Here is a 16020-nt window from a genome sequence, read left to right on the forward strand (position 1 = left end):
TGCTTGTGGATAGTTGGCTTAGAGAAGAAACAGTAGTATAATGGCTGTTTAGACTATTTGAAACATCCCATGGTGTGTAGCTCCAGGGGACAGATCCTAGATGGATGGTGAAAGGTGGAGGTGAGGCAGAATTTTATTCCATAGAAGGAGGACCTTTCTAACAGTTAAAGATGTTTAAAGTCATTACGGGCTACTTTGTAAGGTAATGACTGCATGGCTTCCTGCATTCAAAATTGACACACGCAGTCAAATCCCAGGATGAAGGGGGTACAGTTTAATATGAAAATTTGATTTTTCATGAAATGACGCTGATGTTTAAAATCCATCATATGGTTTATTTAAATACTAATGTTTCTTTGTGGATTGAAAGTATGATTTGCTTTGCAAATATTCACCTCAGAGTTCCTGCCTGACACATCTTTTCACAAAGCAAGGTCCAGTTGCAGCTGATTGAGCCTGGACTGAGTGGCATATTGTATTTGAGTCACTCATGACTGAAGCGGCTGATGTCTGTCCCAGTTTCTAGAGCAATGTGTCTGTAAAAATCCTGCATGTGTCACATCAGCTTCCCTTCTCTTTAGCAAGCAGGGTGGAAGCAGTGCAGAGAGGCCATGTAAGCTCATGGAAGCATCATCTCCAATACAAGCCCAGGCCTGAGAGTGCTCAGTTCCAGCCAATGCTGATCAACTGTGGCCACATTCACTTTTTTTCTATATGGACCTCCCTCTGTTACACAGTATACTTCAAACTAGGGATCAGGATTTTCAGAAAGACTCTGGGAAAATTCCAAGTGTATTATAGAGCTTTGAAGAGTTAGTTTCTGCATGGTTCACTGCTTCAGAAAGCTAATGGGCTGGAGGTCCTGATACATCTTGATACACATTCCTTCTAAGGCTTTAAAATAAGGGTTGTGGTTGAGGGGCCCAGTAAACAACACCACTTTTCATTATGTGAATTATTGACAAGTCCACTCCAGTATTCTTGGCCAGAGAGTCCCATGGACAGAGGAGCCTGGCGGGCTACAGTCCATAGGGTCGCATAGAGTCAGATGCTACTAAAACGACTTAGCACGCACACACACACACAAGACAATGAGTAAGGCAGAGTTTTGGGGATGTGGTCTCAGTCTTCAGGCAAGTGAACTTTATAATGATCTATACTGCAGAATTGAGCACAGCACCCCAGACTCCAGCAGGGCCTCATCTATGGGCAGAGCAGAAGGGGTGACTCCTTTGAGTATCTAGTTCCCAGAAAGAAAAGGAGGAAGCACCTGGCCTATGTATGCTTCTCCTTCCAAACTTACCCACTGGACTGCGTGTCCCCACCGAGGAGTCAGGAGCAGGTAAAGAGTGGCCAGGAGTGACACATGAATGGATATTTATCCTCATTAAAGGCACTATTACAAGGGCAAAGAAACTTTCTCCTCCAGAAATAAGCTGTAAAATCTACAGCACACGTGCATGCTCAGTAGGTCAGTCGTGTCTGACTCTTGGCAACCCCATGGTCTGTAGCCTGCCAGGCTCGTCTGTCCATAGAGTTTTCCAGGCAACAATACAGGAGTGGGTTGCCGTGCCCTCCTCCAAGGGATCCTCCCGACGCGGGGATTGAACCACATCTCTTGCATCTCCTGCTTTGGCAGGCAGATTCATTACCGCTGAGTCATCTGGGAAGCACTTGGCGCTATCATCACTATGTAATTTATTACATTTCCATCACCCCCCACCAAAGAATTCCTGCCCCACAGTTCCTTTCATTCCCTACTCCTCACCTGCCCCATCCCTCAGGGATGTCACAGCCAACGTCTCTGCGATTTCCTTGGGCTTTCCCTCATGGTTTCAAGATGGCTGTTATAGCTCCAGTCATTACGCTCACCATATAGTCAGGAGGAGAGGGTACAAAGATGGACCCCTGGCTGAGTCAGCCCTTGCCAATGAGCTTTCTTGAAAGCTTCAGCTGATGCCTCAGCTTATATCTCATGGGCCCCTCCTTGTAGAAGGAAGATTGGGAAATGCAGAAGAGCATGTTGTTGCCCCAAAGTAACATAAAAATTGTTAGAAAAGAAGGGGAAAGTGGGTTTTGTGTAAGCAACTAACAGTGTCTGCCACGGATATTCATATATTAATTACATTTAACAGCATAGTAATTACATTTGGTATTATTTTTCAAGTCTTGATGCAAAAGGGCATATTTCAGAAAGCCTTTGATCTCCATGGTCTCAGTCTCAAGACATTTCATTTATAACCAAGACAACTTGAATTTCTGTTAAGTACATATTGAATCACTGACTCAATGGACATGAGTCTGAGTGAACTCCGGGAGTTGGTGATGGACAGGAAGGCCTGGTGTGCTGCGATTCATGGGGTCGCAAAGAGTCGGACATGACTGAGTGACTGAACTGAACTGAACTGAACATATTGAATCTTTCATATATGATTTATCTCAGTCTTAAGTTTTTTCAGTTGAATCACTGCTTAAAGCACTGGGTAACACTTGTATTATCTACCCAATTTGTCAAGCAGTATGAACTTAGCCTACAATTCTCTTAAATGTAAAGGACAGTCCTTTAGTTCTGTTGTATTAGGATTTGCTTAATAAATGTGTTTGTGCCCTTACCATTCATGATTACAAATACAGTCACCATATCCTACTTTAGTCTCCTAGTCCCAAGGCCTCTTAAGTTCTATAAGACAACTAATTAGGACATTTCTTTTTTCAATTTTTATGGTCATTAAGCCGTTATTTATAAGCAACATACTCATATTACTATTTCTTGATTTGTCAACTTAAGCATTAGTTAGTGACTTTTTGCTACCCTTTATAGTATATAGTATATAAATACACAGACACATACACCAAACACTCTATATTATCCTTTAGATAAAGTAGTAAAGTTATACTAGAATCAACACAGAATTCTTATAATTTTTTTCCAGCATCAAGTGCAGTAAATTTATCATCATCACTTTGAAATGAAATTTAAATTCTAATCAATATAGTTGCATATATATTTGCGATGTTAATAATAAACTATTACAGGACAATAAAACATTTCACTTAAATATTTATCAGCTAGTTGTTCTATCGTTCAACAGCTATGTTGTTTTCAGAATACAACTATGTGCAAAGGTCTGGTCTAGATGTTGGGGACACAGTGGTGAATGAGACAGAGAAAATTTGGCCCAAATATAACTGACAGTGTAGACAGGAAATTTTGAAAAGTAAACAAATCCATAATAATACCATATGGTAATTGGTGTTATGCATATCCCAGAAACATATAGGGGTGCACTGCTGTTTTAGAGAAATTGGTTAGGGAATATTTCTCTGTGGAGATGACATTGGAGCAGAGACATGAACGATGAGAAGGAGCTAGTTATGAGGAGAGCAGAGGGAAGACCATTTCAGGCAGAGGGAACAGTAAATGCGAAGGCTCTGAGGCAGGAATACGCTTGGCATTTTGAGGGGCACAAAGAAAAATTTGGCTGGAATGGAATGAGCAAAGGAGAGTCCTAAGAGATGAGACAAAGATTAGAAAGGGACCTGGAGGCTGTGGTAACCAGACTATATTTGAGTGTAATGGGAAGCCACCAGAGAGTTTTAAGGTGTGGAAGCAGTGATTTCACTTAAGGAAAGAAAACCACTGTGGCTGCTTTATGGAGACTAGACTGTAGGAGGGCAGAGCTAGACGTAAAGAGACTAGTGTAGGGGGCCATTACTGTGGGTCAGTTGAGAGATTAGGATAACTAGGACTAGGCTGTAAAGACATTATTATCCATTTTTCTAGAAACAGTCAAAACAAACTTTTTTTTAGCAAATCTTAAACGAAATTTGAGGCTAGAAATAATTGGTAAAATGAGTGCAATGACATGATTTTGAATATTTGACCATGTATGGTATCCAAATAACCCATGTACTTGATTTTGGGACTTGGCACATGTTCTTCCGTTTGTAATGTTATTCCATTCTCATCATACTAAATTTTGCTCATCATCCAAGTCTCAACTCTAAGCATATTTTCAATAAGCCTTCCCTAAAATCACCCAAGGACTGTCATTTGTTTGTCCTGTGAACTCCCACTTGCATCCTGATTTATGCATTTTACAACTCATAATTGTTCTGTTTTATTTATTAAAAAATTTCCCCCATTTTTATTGAAATATAGTTGATAGTACTGTATACATTTTGGGGGCTTCCCAGGTGGCTCAGTGGTAAAGAATCTGCCTGCCAATGCAGGAGACAGAGTTTTGATCCCTGGGTCAGGAAGATCCCCTGGAGAAGGAAATGACAAAATTCTTACCTGGAAAATCCCATGGACAGAAGAGCCTGGCATGCTACAGTCCATGGAGCTGCAAAGAGTGGGACATGATTTAGAGACTAAACAACAACAACTGTATAAGTTTAAGGTATGCATCATAATGATGTGACATATACATCATGAAATTATTATCATAGTAAGTTTAGTAGTGAATACCCATCATCTCATATAGGTGCAAAATGAAATGATAAAGATTTTTTTTCCTTGTGATGTGAACTCTAAGGATTTACTCTATTCATGGCTTTCATATGTTAATTATACTTATCATGTTGTATATTATATCTCTAGTACTTAATGATTTTATAACTGAAATTTTGGATCTGTTGTGGTTTACATTTTAATTGCCGTTTTGTCTGTCTTGCCCACTAGACTGTAAGCTCCTAGATGCCAGGGACTATCTTATTTACTCATCTCATTCTCCACATTTAGAATTAGACAATTAATGAATATTTATTAAGTGGATAATTAGAATGTCTAATAGTGTGCCTGTTATGTGTTGCCGAATCCTTACATTATTTGTGTGAAAAGACTGTTTCATTAACAGACTAGAGTAGGTAATTTCCTTCACCTTGCACTGTGTTGGATACCTCTTAGAAAAATTCCTCAAACCCTGTCACCTTAAGAAAATGGCCTTTTTGTCATCTGTTTACAGATAGCTGGTGGAAAGGCTGCTGGGGATTCATAAATGTTGACAGGATGTCGCTCGTCACCAGGAGTGGGGTGGGGTGGGGTGGGGCTTGGGAATGGGCAGCCTGTTGTTACTCCCTTTCTGGCAGCTCCTGTGTTTCTGGCAGTAAGAGGTTAAGGGTGGAGCGAGCAACCTGAGTGATAGATTATGCCTGCTCTGCTCCAACACCAAGTCCAGTTAGAGTACAGCACAGGGATTTCTTGCCTTTTCTTTGTCTGTAGTTTCTTTCAAATAGTGTTGCATTGTGAAGTAGCTGAAGCAATGTTGATATGCAGGTATATGGTTTATTACCAACACGAATTTGAACAACATTAGTGGGGAGCGCATCAGATCTGCAGTACTCTGCAAGGTTGAAGTTTTCCCCTTTGTGATACAATTCCTTACCAGCAATATAAATCCTTTTCAAGCCTTTCCCAGACCTTCCTTTAAAGAGGAGCTAACCTCTTTTTACTTTCATGCGTTGGAGAAGGAAATGGCAACCCACTCCAGTGTTCTTGCCTGGAGAATCCCAAAGACGGGGAAGCCTGGTGGGCTGCCGTCTTTGGGGTCGCAGAGTCGGACACGACTGAAGTGACTTAGCAGCAGCAGCAGCAGCAACCTCTAAATTGTAGTGGGCAAAGGAATTACCTGGAGAGCATGTTAAAACTGGATTCTTGGATGCAAGCTGCAGAGTTTCTGTTTCTTTAGTTCTGGGGAGAAGCCTGAGAAAGTGATTTTTTTTTTTTATTTTTTTTATTTTTAAACTTTACAATATTGTATTAGTTTTGCCAAATATCAAAATGAATCCGCCACAGGTATACATGTGTTCCCCATCCTGAACCCTCCTCCCTCCTCCCTCCCCATACCCTCCCTTTGGGTCATCCCAGTGCACCAGCCCCAAGCATCCAGTGTCGTGCATCGAAGCTGGACTGGCAGCTCGTTTCATACATGATATTATACATGTTTCAATGCCATTCTCCCAAATCTTCCCACCCTCTCCCTCTCCCACAGAGTCCAAAAGACTGTTCTATACATCAGTGTCTCTTTTGCTGTCTCGTACACAGGGTTATTGTTACCATCTTTCTAAATTCCATATATATGCATTAGTATACTGTATTGGTGTTTTTCTTTCTGGCTTACTTCACTCTGTATAATAGGCTCCAGTTTCATCCACCTCATTAGAACTGATTCAAATGTATTCTTTTTAATGGCTGAGTAATACTCCATTGTGTATATGTGCCATAGCTTTCTTATCCATTCATCTGCTGATGGACATCTAGGTTGCTTCCCTGTCCTGGCTATTATAAACAGTGCTGCGATGAACACTGGGGTACACGTGTCTCTTTCCCTTCTGGTTTCCTCAGTGTGTATGCCCAGCAGTGGGATTGCTGGATCATAAGGCAGTTCTATTTCCAGTTTTCTAAGGAATCTCCACACTGTTCTCCATAGTGGCTGTACTAGTTTGCATTCCCACCAACAGTGTAAGAGGGTTCCCTTTTCTCCACACCCTCTCCAGCATTTATTGCTTGTAGACTTTTGGAATGCAGCCATTCTGACTGGCGTGAAATGGTACCTCATAGTGGTTTTGATTTGCATTTCTCTGATAATGAGTGATGTTGAGCATCTTTTCATGTGTTTGTTAGCCATCTGTATGTCTTCTTTGGCAAAATGCCTATTTAGTTCTTTGGCCCATTTTTTGATTGGGTCATTTATTTTTCTGGCGTTGAGCTGTAGGAGTTGCTTGTATATTTTTGAGATTAGTTGTTTGTCAGTTGCTTCATTTGCTATTATTTTCTCCCATTCTGAAGGCTGCCTTTTCACCTTGCTAATAGTTTCCTTTGATGTGCAGAAGCTTTTAAGTTTAATTAGGTCCCATTTGTTTATTTTTGCTTTTATTTCCAATATTCTGGGAGGTGGGTCATAGAGGATCCTGTTGTGATGTATGTCAGAGAGTGTTTTGCCTATGTTCTCCTCTAGGAGTTTTATAGTTTCTGGTCTTACATTGAGATCTTTAATCCATTTTGAGTTTATTTTTGTGTATGGTGTTAGAAAGTGTTCTAGTTTCATTCTTTTACAAGTGGTTGACCAGATTTCCCAGCACCACTTGTTAAAGAGATTGTCTTTAATCCATTGTATATTCTTGCCTCCTTTGTCAAAGATAAGGTGTCCATATGTGCGTGGATTTATCTCTGGGCTTTCTATTTTGTTCCATTGATCTATATTTCTGTCTTTGTGCCAGTACCATACTGTCTTGATAACTGTGGCTTTGTAGTAGAGCCTGAAGTCACGTAGATTGATTCCTCCAGTTCCATTCTTGTTTCTCAAGATAGCTTTGGCAAAGTGATTTTTCTAAAAATCCTCTCAGGTGATGGATGCTATTGCCTCTGGTTCTGGACCACTCTTTGAGTAGGAAAGAGCTGGACTGTGTTTCCAGTTTCTGTTTACTTTAGTTGCATGTGCTTTCTTTTCTTAGTGCTAACATTATTTGGGACTGTTCACTGTTGAGAAACTCAGAAGGGATATGCACAATATGCCTGGACCCAAACCTTCAACTCTGCTCATCAGCATCTTCTGGGATCCCCTCTCTCTCAGGATACAATGACTGCATGCTTCTCCACGGTTCTGCCTGTTTTGTTTCTTTTACATGGTCTGGTTGACCAGAAGTTTCTCCTGAGTTTTTTACCCATTCCTTTTAAATATATCTACTAACTTGTGTCTTTCCCTCCATCTATATAATAGATTGCCTTTCTGATTCTCCTTCAAATCAGTATTCTTCACTCATCATTCTTCCACATTTTATAGGTTTCTTTTAAAATCTTTTTTATAGCCCCATAAACATTTCATTTGTGATACTACTCAGTCTTTATTGCACCACTACTCTTTTCTTTCATATTCATCTGGTACCACAGTACACTCCCCTCAGGAAACAAATAATACTCCTTGTTATAAATCCGCTTATAAAACTATATACAATTATCTAAGCCACTGATCTCATCTTCTGTATCATTTTAACCAGCCTCAATTGCTGTTTGGAAAAGCAATGGACCTCTCTGAAATGGATTTGATCTATCCCCTGTGATTTACCAATATTTTTCCTAATTTTTAATAATTGAGGTATAATTTACACTCAGTAAGATTTACCCTTTTTAGTATACAGTTGAATGAATTTTCATAGATGAATAAGTCATGTAAGCACCATCAGCACAGCTGAGACATAAAACAGTCCAATCACCCCCGAAAGTTCCCTCGTGCTCCTTTCTGGCACCCCTCTTCTCCTCACTCCCGGCCCTTAGCAATCACAGATCAGTGTCTTGTCTCTGTAGTTTTGTCTTTTCCAGAATGTGGAATTAAAATAGAAATGTTTTATTACATGTAAACTTGAATTTAGTCCTTGCATTTAAAGAAATCATTCTAGGAGCTGAGGGTGGGTAAATTTTATGCCAGCATACTCAACTCTTCTTGTAGTAATTATTTTGTTTTATTTAGCACTTTAATAGAATGATATGCAGTTTGGCATTTCATTGTACTTTGGTTTCAGAACATTGTTCTTTTTCTCCAAAATAGTCTTCCTTTTCTCTTTTTGTTTTAAAAGGAAAGAATTTTTTTAAAAAGCACTTTCTGAAGGCATTCAGATATTAAAGGTTTTGTTTATTTCATTTACTTACTGTTTAATAAACTAGAAAGCTAAGTCAGGAAATATATAAGTTTTTTAAAGGTAGACAAACTAACATTTCTTTTCATCTTTCTTTCATACAGGTGTTTGCTTCAGAATGGTAAGTCAGTACAATCTGTTTATTATCTTCTGCTGTCTTTGCCTTCCCTCCACTGTTATTTCTAGTTACAGAGACAGAGCAGTTATCTATATACTTAGTTCTAATCTTGTCCTTGGCCACAAATGAAGAAATATTTGTATTTCTTTCAAATTACTGGCTGAGATTTTTATGAAGACTGTCTTTTAAAAGCAGTCTATTAAAAAATAGACTAGTTACAAACTAGCAGTCCATTACAGGCTTCCTAGTTTTTCATTAATATTTCTGTGAATTTCAAAAGTACCTCTCTGGGGGTGATCCAGTTAAACATTTTGGTTATATATGCTTAATGCTGAAGTGACTGAGCAAACACACACACATGTTTAATACAAATTGTGGGATCTTCCACTTGTCCTGGATGGAAGAATCTCTCCGAAAAAAGATACACATCTGGAAATGCAGAATGAAAAATGCCCATTGAATAAGGAAATGACTCCGAGGTGAAAGAAAGTGGTAGTCGCTCAGTTGTGTCCGACTCTTTGTGACCTCACACTTTGTGAGCCCACTAGGCTCCTTTGTCCGTGGAATTCTCCAGGCAAGAATACTGGAGTGGGTAGCCATTCCCTTCTTCAGGGGATCTTCCTGACCCAGGGGTAGAACCTGAGTCTCCCACTGGAGACTCTTTACTGTCTAAGCCACCAGGAAAGCCCCTAGGTTTTTAAAGTTAAAACCCCTTGTTGTCTTTTAAATATTTATTTTAAAATATCTACTTGTTTTAAAATACTTTAAGAATATCTATTTTTCCTAACCTCTGAGAGTTTGAACAGGTTGCCATAAGTTGAGTCTCTGTATTTTGAGATAGACCCTCCCCTAGAATTCAGATTGTTTCCTTTTTCATTATTCTCTGGGAAGACTTATTTTCAGAACCAGCCCTTAAGCAATCCTAGCTGTAATCATCTTGGTTTGTATTGCTTCATTTGGTTGGGCATACAAAAGGCACAGCTCTTGGTCACTCTGGCCTCCAAAGAGGAGAAAAACATGTTTCTAAAAAGTGCTAGTAGACTGGTTCCACAGAATTTTGTTGTGGTGTAGTTAAAGTAATTCAAAATCAGAATGTTTCTGGGTTTTCATGTGCCAGTAGCATAACTAAATTTGGAATTGGGAAAAAGAATTTTAAAAAAGAATGATTGGAGAAATACATTTACTCAGACAATTATAATATTTCTGGAAAGTACAGAGTCAAGAGAAAACGTTGGAATCTTCTCTTTCAGTACTTTGTATTGATTGTAACTAGATATTTTTCCTCAGTGATTGAGTATCTTGGAGTGATCATCATTTGGAACCCAGATTGACAGAGTAGCTTAGCATTAGGAGATTGTGAGGGCAATGCAATGGAGTTTTATGGATTCCAAAGGAATCATGGATATTGTTTTCTGAAATAATTCCCACCATCAGTTTATTTTCTCACAACGTGCTTGTCTTTACTGAATGTGGAATTTAGCAAAACAAGACAAAAACCATTTAAATGAAGGTTCTTGTAAATGTAGGTATTACCAGAGGTTAGCTACATAATTTTTGGCATAGACTATATTTTAGAAAAAAAATAATCAGCTTTTTTGTGACCATACATTTTTGAAAGTTAGGATCAAGTGTGACGCTGGACTTTGTCTCTCTTGTTTTCTCCTGAAACCAGTACACTGAAGATGAGGCTAGGAAAATTGGAGTGGTTGGCTGGGTGAAGAATACCAGCAAAGGCACTGTGACAGGCCAAGTGCAAGGCCCTGAAGAGAAAGTCAATTCCATGTAAGTAACGAGGCTAGTAACACACTCGTGTGATTTATGAACTTATTTCAGTGTTTGGTTGGACAGTAAGAATAGAATTGATGGACCAATTTTCGTTTGTAGACTATCACTAAACTAACATGTTTTGACGCAGACCAGCAAAGAAATTCTTACAGTTGAGAGTGGAATTTTTACTTTCAGGAATGGATTTCCCACTTGGCAGACCCTCAGAAAGGACTTTAGCATCATTCTCCAATCTGTGTGAACTGTGTTCTGTCAGTCTCCTGTCACCCAAGGGAGACATCCAGGGTCAAGTATTTCTCATCTTAAGTGGTTGTGACAGGAGCAGGAGCATAGTGCTTTCAGAATGGTTCTTGAAGTTCTTAAAGAACCTGCAAGGCAAAAAGGTTGCCATTTCCTTTGTATTATTTAATTATCTTATTTGTCTAATTGTAATTTTATTTGTACTGTCAATTAAAGTTATGTTTGATGAGCTGTATAGTTACTATAGTAAGAGTCCTTGGAGTGCAAAGGACATCAGATTCAGTCATAGAGGAAAAGTGTCTCGTGCACACAATGTCATTTTCAGAGACCTTATCTTTTCAGTTTCCTGATTTTCACTGCTCTTTGTAATATAGCTCCTATTTATTGAGCATTTGCAACATATTAGGTAATATGCTAAATACTTTACATGGGTTATCTCATTTAATCTACACAATAGATCTTATGAGATAGGTACTCATTAATACCCAATTTATTTTATTTTGTTGTTTGCAATTTATTTTTGTTTTCTTTACGTAGTATTTTCAGATTTCAAAAGCAATACTTTTTTGCTTGTTGTAGTAAATGAAGTAATAAAATGCGTAGAGGTATAAAAGCAAAGCTAGTAATTGCCCCCTCCCCTCTACTTCCCTCCTTTTTATGTAACTTGGGCCCTTGACTTTGTGAATCCTTTCTGAAGCTTTCTTTTTCACTTAAAATATTTAATTGTACATTTATAATTAGGGTTTTGCTTGTTTTTACTGAAATAGGAAGCTTTATGCATATTTTTCTGTTACTACTTTTTTTTTTTTTTTACTTTATGGACATTCAACAATCAGGAAATATATAACTACCAACTCCTTATTTTTTCCAATTTCTTTATATATAAGTACATATTTGCATTTGTCCTTAAACCATACCTTAACTTGAAGAGTGGGGTCCAAAGTTCAATTTGATAACGTGGGGTAATATTTAATGGAAAAAGTTATATTTTTCAGTAGTCACAAAATGCACAAATGAGAAGACTGTGATACTTACATTGTGTTATTGTTTTTTAGTCACTAAGTTGTGTCCAACTCTTTGTGACCATTTGTACTGTAGCCTGCCAGCCTCCTCTGTCCATGAGAGTTCCCAGGCAGGAATACTGGAGTGGGTTGCCATTTTCTTCTTCACGGGATCTTCCCAATCCAGGGATCGAACCCACCTCATTTGCAGACAGATTCTTTACCACTGACATGCAGAACTAATTTTTTTTTTAGTTCAATGAATGAGAAAATGCTAGATGACTGTGAAATAATTTGAGAATGGGGACCATGTGGAGGATGGACACTCACGCCAATCATGATGTACCCTAATCCATGTTGTAGCAAGTTTTCCGTTACCTTCCTTAATATCAATGTAATCATAGCATATATTCTGCCCATTTTTCCTTTTCAGCCCAAGAAACCCTTCTTCCTCACCACACTGTCAATCATCTCTGTTAGCAACTTGTGTGTTTCCTTCCATGTTTGTCTCCAAATTCACATTCACACAACACACGTGCATGCACACACACACACACACACATTCAGGTGCACATATGTTTTGGGGGTTTTGTTCAATGTTTACTGTTTAAAAATGGGATCATGGTGTATCCACCTCTATGCATCTCGCCTTTATCATTTAAAAATACACCCAGGAGAATCCCTCCAAGTCAAAGATATACCACTAAGTCATTCTTTTTGATGGCTGCTTAACATTCCACAGTATAAATGTTTCGTTATCTATTACCTTATAGTACAAACTCATTTTGTTACTTTTTATTTTTTTCTGCAGTAAGAACAATGCTGTAATAAACATATTATTTGTGATTTTGTTTTTGTGGGATCTATTTCCAGGAGTGTGATTTGTTGGTTGAAGTGTCAATGTACTTTTAATTTAAAAATATTTGCCCAACTGCTTTTCAACAGCTGTAAACAAAATTTTTTCTCTTTATCCTGTTGACTGTTGTTGCTCTCTCAATTTTCTTTTATCTGATTGGGTGTAGAGGAATGTATTTTTTTTTTTAACTGTAATTTGCACTTCTCTAATTGCTAGTTAGTTGGAGCATCTTCATGCAGTGTGGATTTGTTCTCATAGATTCCATTTTCGCATCTTTTACCAATTTTCCCACTGGATTGTTTGTCTCTTGCCAGTTTTTAAGAGCATTTTGTATATTGGTGATGACTATTAACTCATTATCTGTTATCTCTTTTTCAAGTATTTTCCCAAATCTATTATTTGCCTATTAGTTTTGTTTATAAAAGCTTTTGTCACATAAATTGTTTTTCATTTTTATAAACTCACATATGGCTGTCTTTTCTTTCTGGTTTAGAAAACAGATTGAAGTGTTTTTCCTAGCTTTCCTTTTAATTTTTTAATGCTGTATTTATTACAATAGGCATCTATTCCATCTGTAATTTGTTTTTTATTTATAAGAGTGAAGACTGTTTTCTACCAGCTGGCTTGCCAGTTGTGCCAGCACCATTTATTAAATAGTCACTCTTTGCCCATTGAATTGAAATACATTTTTCTCATTTATTAAAATCTCATATAAACTAGATTTTTTTCTGGGTGTTCTGTTCTGGTCCACTGATTGATATATCTCGATGTTGTGGTGGTTGTTCAGTCGCTCAGTCGTGTCTGATTCTTTGGGACCCCATGGACTGCACTACTCCAGGCTTCCCTATCCTTTGCTATCTCCCTGAGGTTGCTCAAACTCATGTCCATTGAGTCGATGATGCCATCCAACCATCTCATCCTCTGTCACTTCATTTCCCCTCTGCCCTCAATATTTCCCAGCATCAAGTTCTTTTCCAGTGAGTCAGCTCTTTGCATCAGATGACCAAGTATAGCTTGATGTATCTATTCTTATACTAATATTCCATATTGATTTAATTACAGGGACTTTATAGTATATTTTCTTTCATTATTCTTTTTCATTCTTTTTTTGCTTTCTTGGGCATTTATTTTCTCTCTAAACTTTTAGATGCCTTTATCCATTTAATTAGAATAGGTTTTTGTAAAAAAGACTTAGTTGTCTTAACAAATATTTTTTAAATAAAACTTTATTTTTAAAAACTGTTTTAGATTTACAGAAAAATTGTGAAGATAGTACAGAGGATTTCTGTGTACTCCTCACATTTTTCCCATTTACCTTTTATATTAGTATGATACCTATGTTACAATTAATGAGGCAGTACTTATGCACTGGTATTAAGTAGAGTCCATAGTTTATTCTAATTTCCTCAGCTTTTATAATACCTAATGTCTCTTTTCTCTTTTAGGAGCCCATATCTTACTTGCTTTTTAATTGCATTTTTTTATGATATTAAGAGAATTGATGTTAAATCTTTCCATCTAAGAATATGGATATCTACCTATGGCAGATTCATGTTGATGTTTGGCAGAAACCAACACAATGTTGTAGAGCAACTATCCTTTGGTTGAAAAGAAATAAATTAAAAAATAAATTTAATTATATATAAAAAAGAATATAGATATCTTTTCATACGCTCAGATTTTAAAATTTATCCTTCAGTGTGATTTTATGGTTGTCATCATATAGGTTTTATGCTTTTCTTACAGAGTTTATTCCTCTTTGTCTTAGTCAGTTTGGGCTGCTATAACAAAGCATCTAGACTGGGTGGTTTATAAACAACAGAAATTCTCAGAGTTGTGGAGGCTGGAAGTGCAAGATCAGGGTGTAGGCATGGTCGGGTTCTGGTGAGAGCGCTCTTCTGGGTTGCAGACAGTTGATTTCTCACTGTTGCCTTCCACTGGCACAAAGAAAGCTAGCTAACTCTCTGGCCTGTTCTTATCAGGACACTAATCTAATTTATTTGGGTTCTACTCTCATGACCTAATTACCTCTCAAAGGCCCCACCTCCAGATACTGTCACATTGGAAATGAAGTTATTAACCTCTGAATTGAGGAGGATACATTCAGTCTATAACAATATTGTATTGCTTTTTTCACTATTGTGCGTAGAATATTTTTCCCATTTTTGTTTCTGGGTGTTTATGCCAGAATATTAAAAGCCTAATGATGTTTGTAAATTTATTTTGTATCATAGAGTTACCTTATCAAATATTCTTGTTAATTTTACCAGATATGACTGTTTGTTGTTTTTTTTTTGTTTTTTTTTTTTTTTTGTAAACTACAGTCTATTGGATTTCCTAAGTATACAGTTCTGTAATTAGCAAAAATAGTGTATCATTTTTCCAGTGTTTATTTCATTTGCCAGACCTTCTCATGACAGTGTTAAATAATAATAGCCATAGCAAGCATTCCTGTCTGATTTCCTATTTTATTCAAAATGGTTTTCTTTTTTCACTAAGCATATTGATGTGTGCTGTTGATTTTTGGTAAATATACTTCATTACATTGACTTTCACTCTTGTATTCCTTGAATGAAGCTCTGGTTGGTCATATTGTTTATTGTCTTGAGTCATTCCTAAATACTGCTTCCCAATGTTTTATTTGGAAATTTTTCATCTGTAACTTAAAAAGTAATATTATAGTTTCCTTTTTTTGGTGTAGGGTGGTTACCGTATCAGGTTTTGGTGTTAAAAATTTTGCTGACTCATGAAATGTATTAAGTTTCCCTTTTCATTCATTCTAAGATAATTTAAATAATGCTGAATTACTGTTCTTAGGTTAGCTGAAATCACTCAGTCTTAGTTCCTTCTTAATAATAGGCCTTTCCAATCTATTGTAGTTGGTGTATTTGGGTTTGCCACTTGTTCCCAGATTCATTTATATCTTGCTAGAGAACTATCCAGTTGTTCTAGGGTTTCAAGTTTGTGGTCATAGATTTTATAATTTTAAAAATCTTTTTTGTATCTGTGTTTATATCTCCTTCGAAAATTCCCGATCTTGTAAAGTTTTATTCTCTCCTCATTTTTCTTTGGGCTTCCCTGATAGCTCAGTTGGTAAAGAATCCACCTGCAATGCAGGAGACCGCGGTTCGATTACTAGGTTGAGAAGATCCCTTGGAGAAGGGAAAAGCTACCCACTCCAGTATTCTCACCTAGAGAATTCCATGGAATGTATAGTCCATGGGTCACAAAGAGTCCAACACGACTGAGTGACTTTCACTTTCACTTTCATTTTTAATCAGTCTCAGAAGAAATTTATCTATTTTGTTGGTATATCTTAAAAAACAGTTTTTGAACTTATTAATCATTTCTACTTTTTTGGTTTTCCATTTCCTTAATTTCAACCT

General features: G+C 37.4%; 1 protein-coding gene across 11 annotated transcripts in view; it reads left to right on the top strand.

The window, feature by feature from the left end:
• Positions 1–16020, top strand: part of ACYP2 (acylphosphatase 2) — a 190171-nt gene that overhangs the window by 8557 nt on the left and 165594 nt on the right. For 10 of the 11 annotated variants that reach the window (XM_055540085.1, XM_055540084.1, XM_055540094.1 and 7 more), the window contains exons 2-3: positions 8739–8755; positions 10425–10534. Coding sequence is in view for 4 of the 11 variants with exons in the window: in XM_055540101.1 (XP_055396076.1) it covers positions 8739–8755; positions 10425–10534 (127 nt within the window). In the remaining 7 variants the exon portion in view is untranslated. Of the gene's footprint in view, positions 1–8738; positions 8756–10424; positions 10535–10714; positions 14896–16020 lie in introns of those variants that run through there. The other variant, XM_055540104.1, reaches the window with a different exon arrangement.

The sequence above is a fragment of the Bubalus kerabau genome, chromosome 11, assembly GCF_029407905.1.
Source record: "Bubalus kerabau isolate K-KA32 ecotype Philippines breed swamp buffalo chromosome 11, PCC_UOA_SB_1v2, whole genome shotgun sequence".
Lineage (NCBI taxonomy): Eukaryota > Metazoa > Chordata > Mammalia > Artiodactyla > Bovidae > Bubalus > Bubalus kerabau.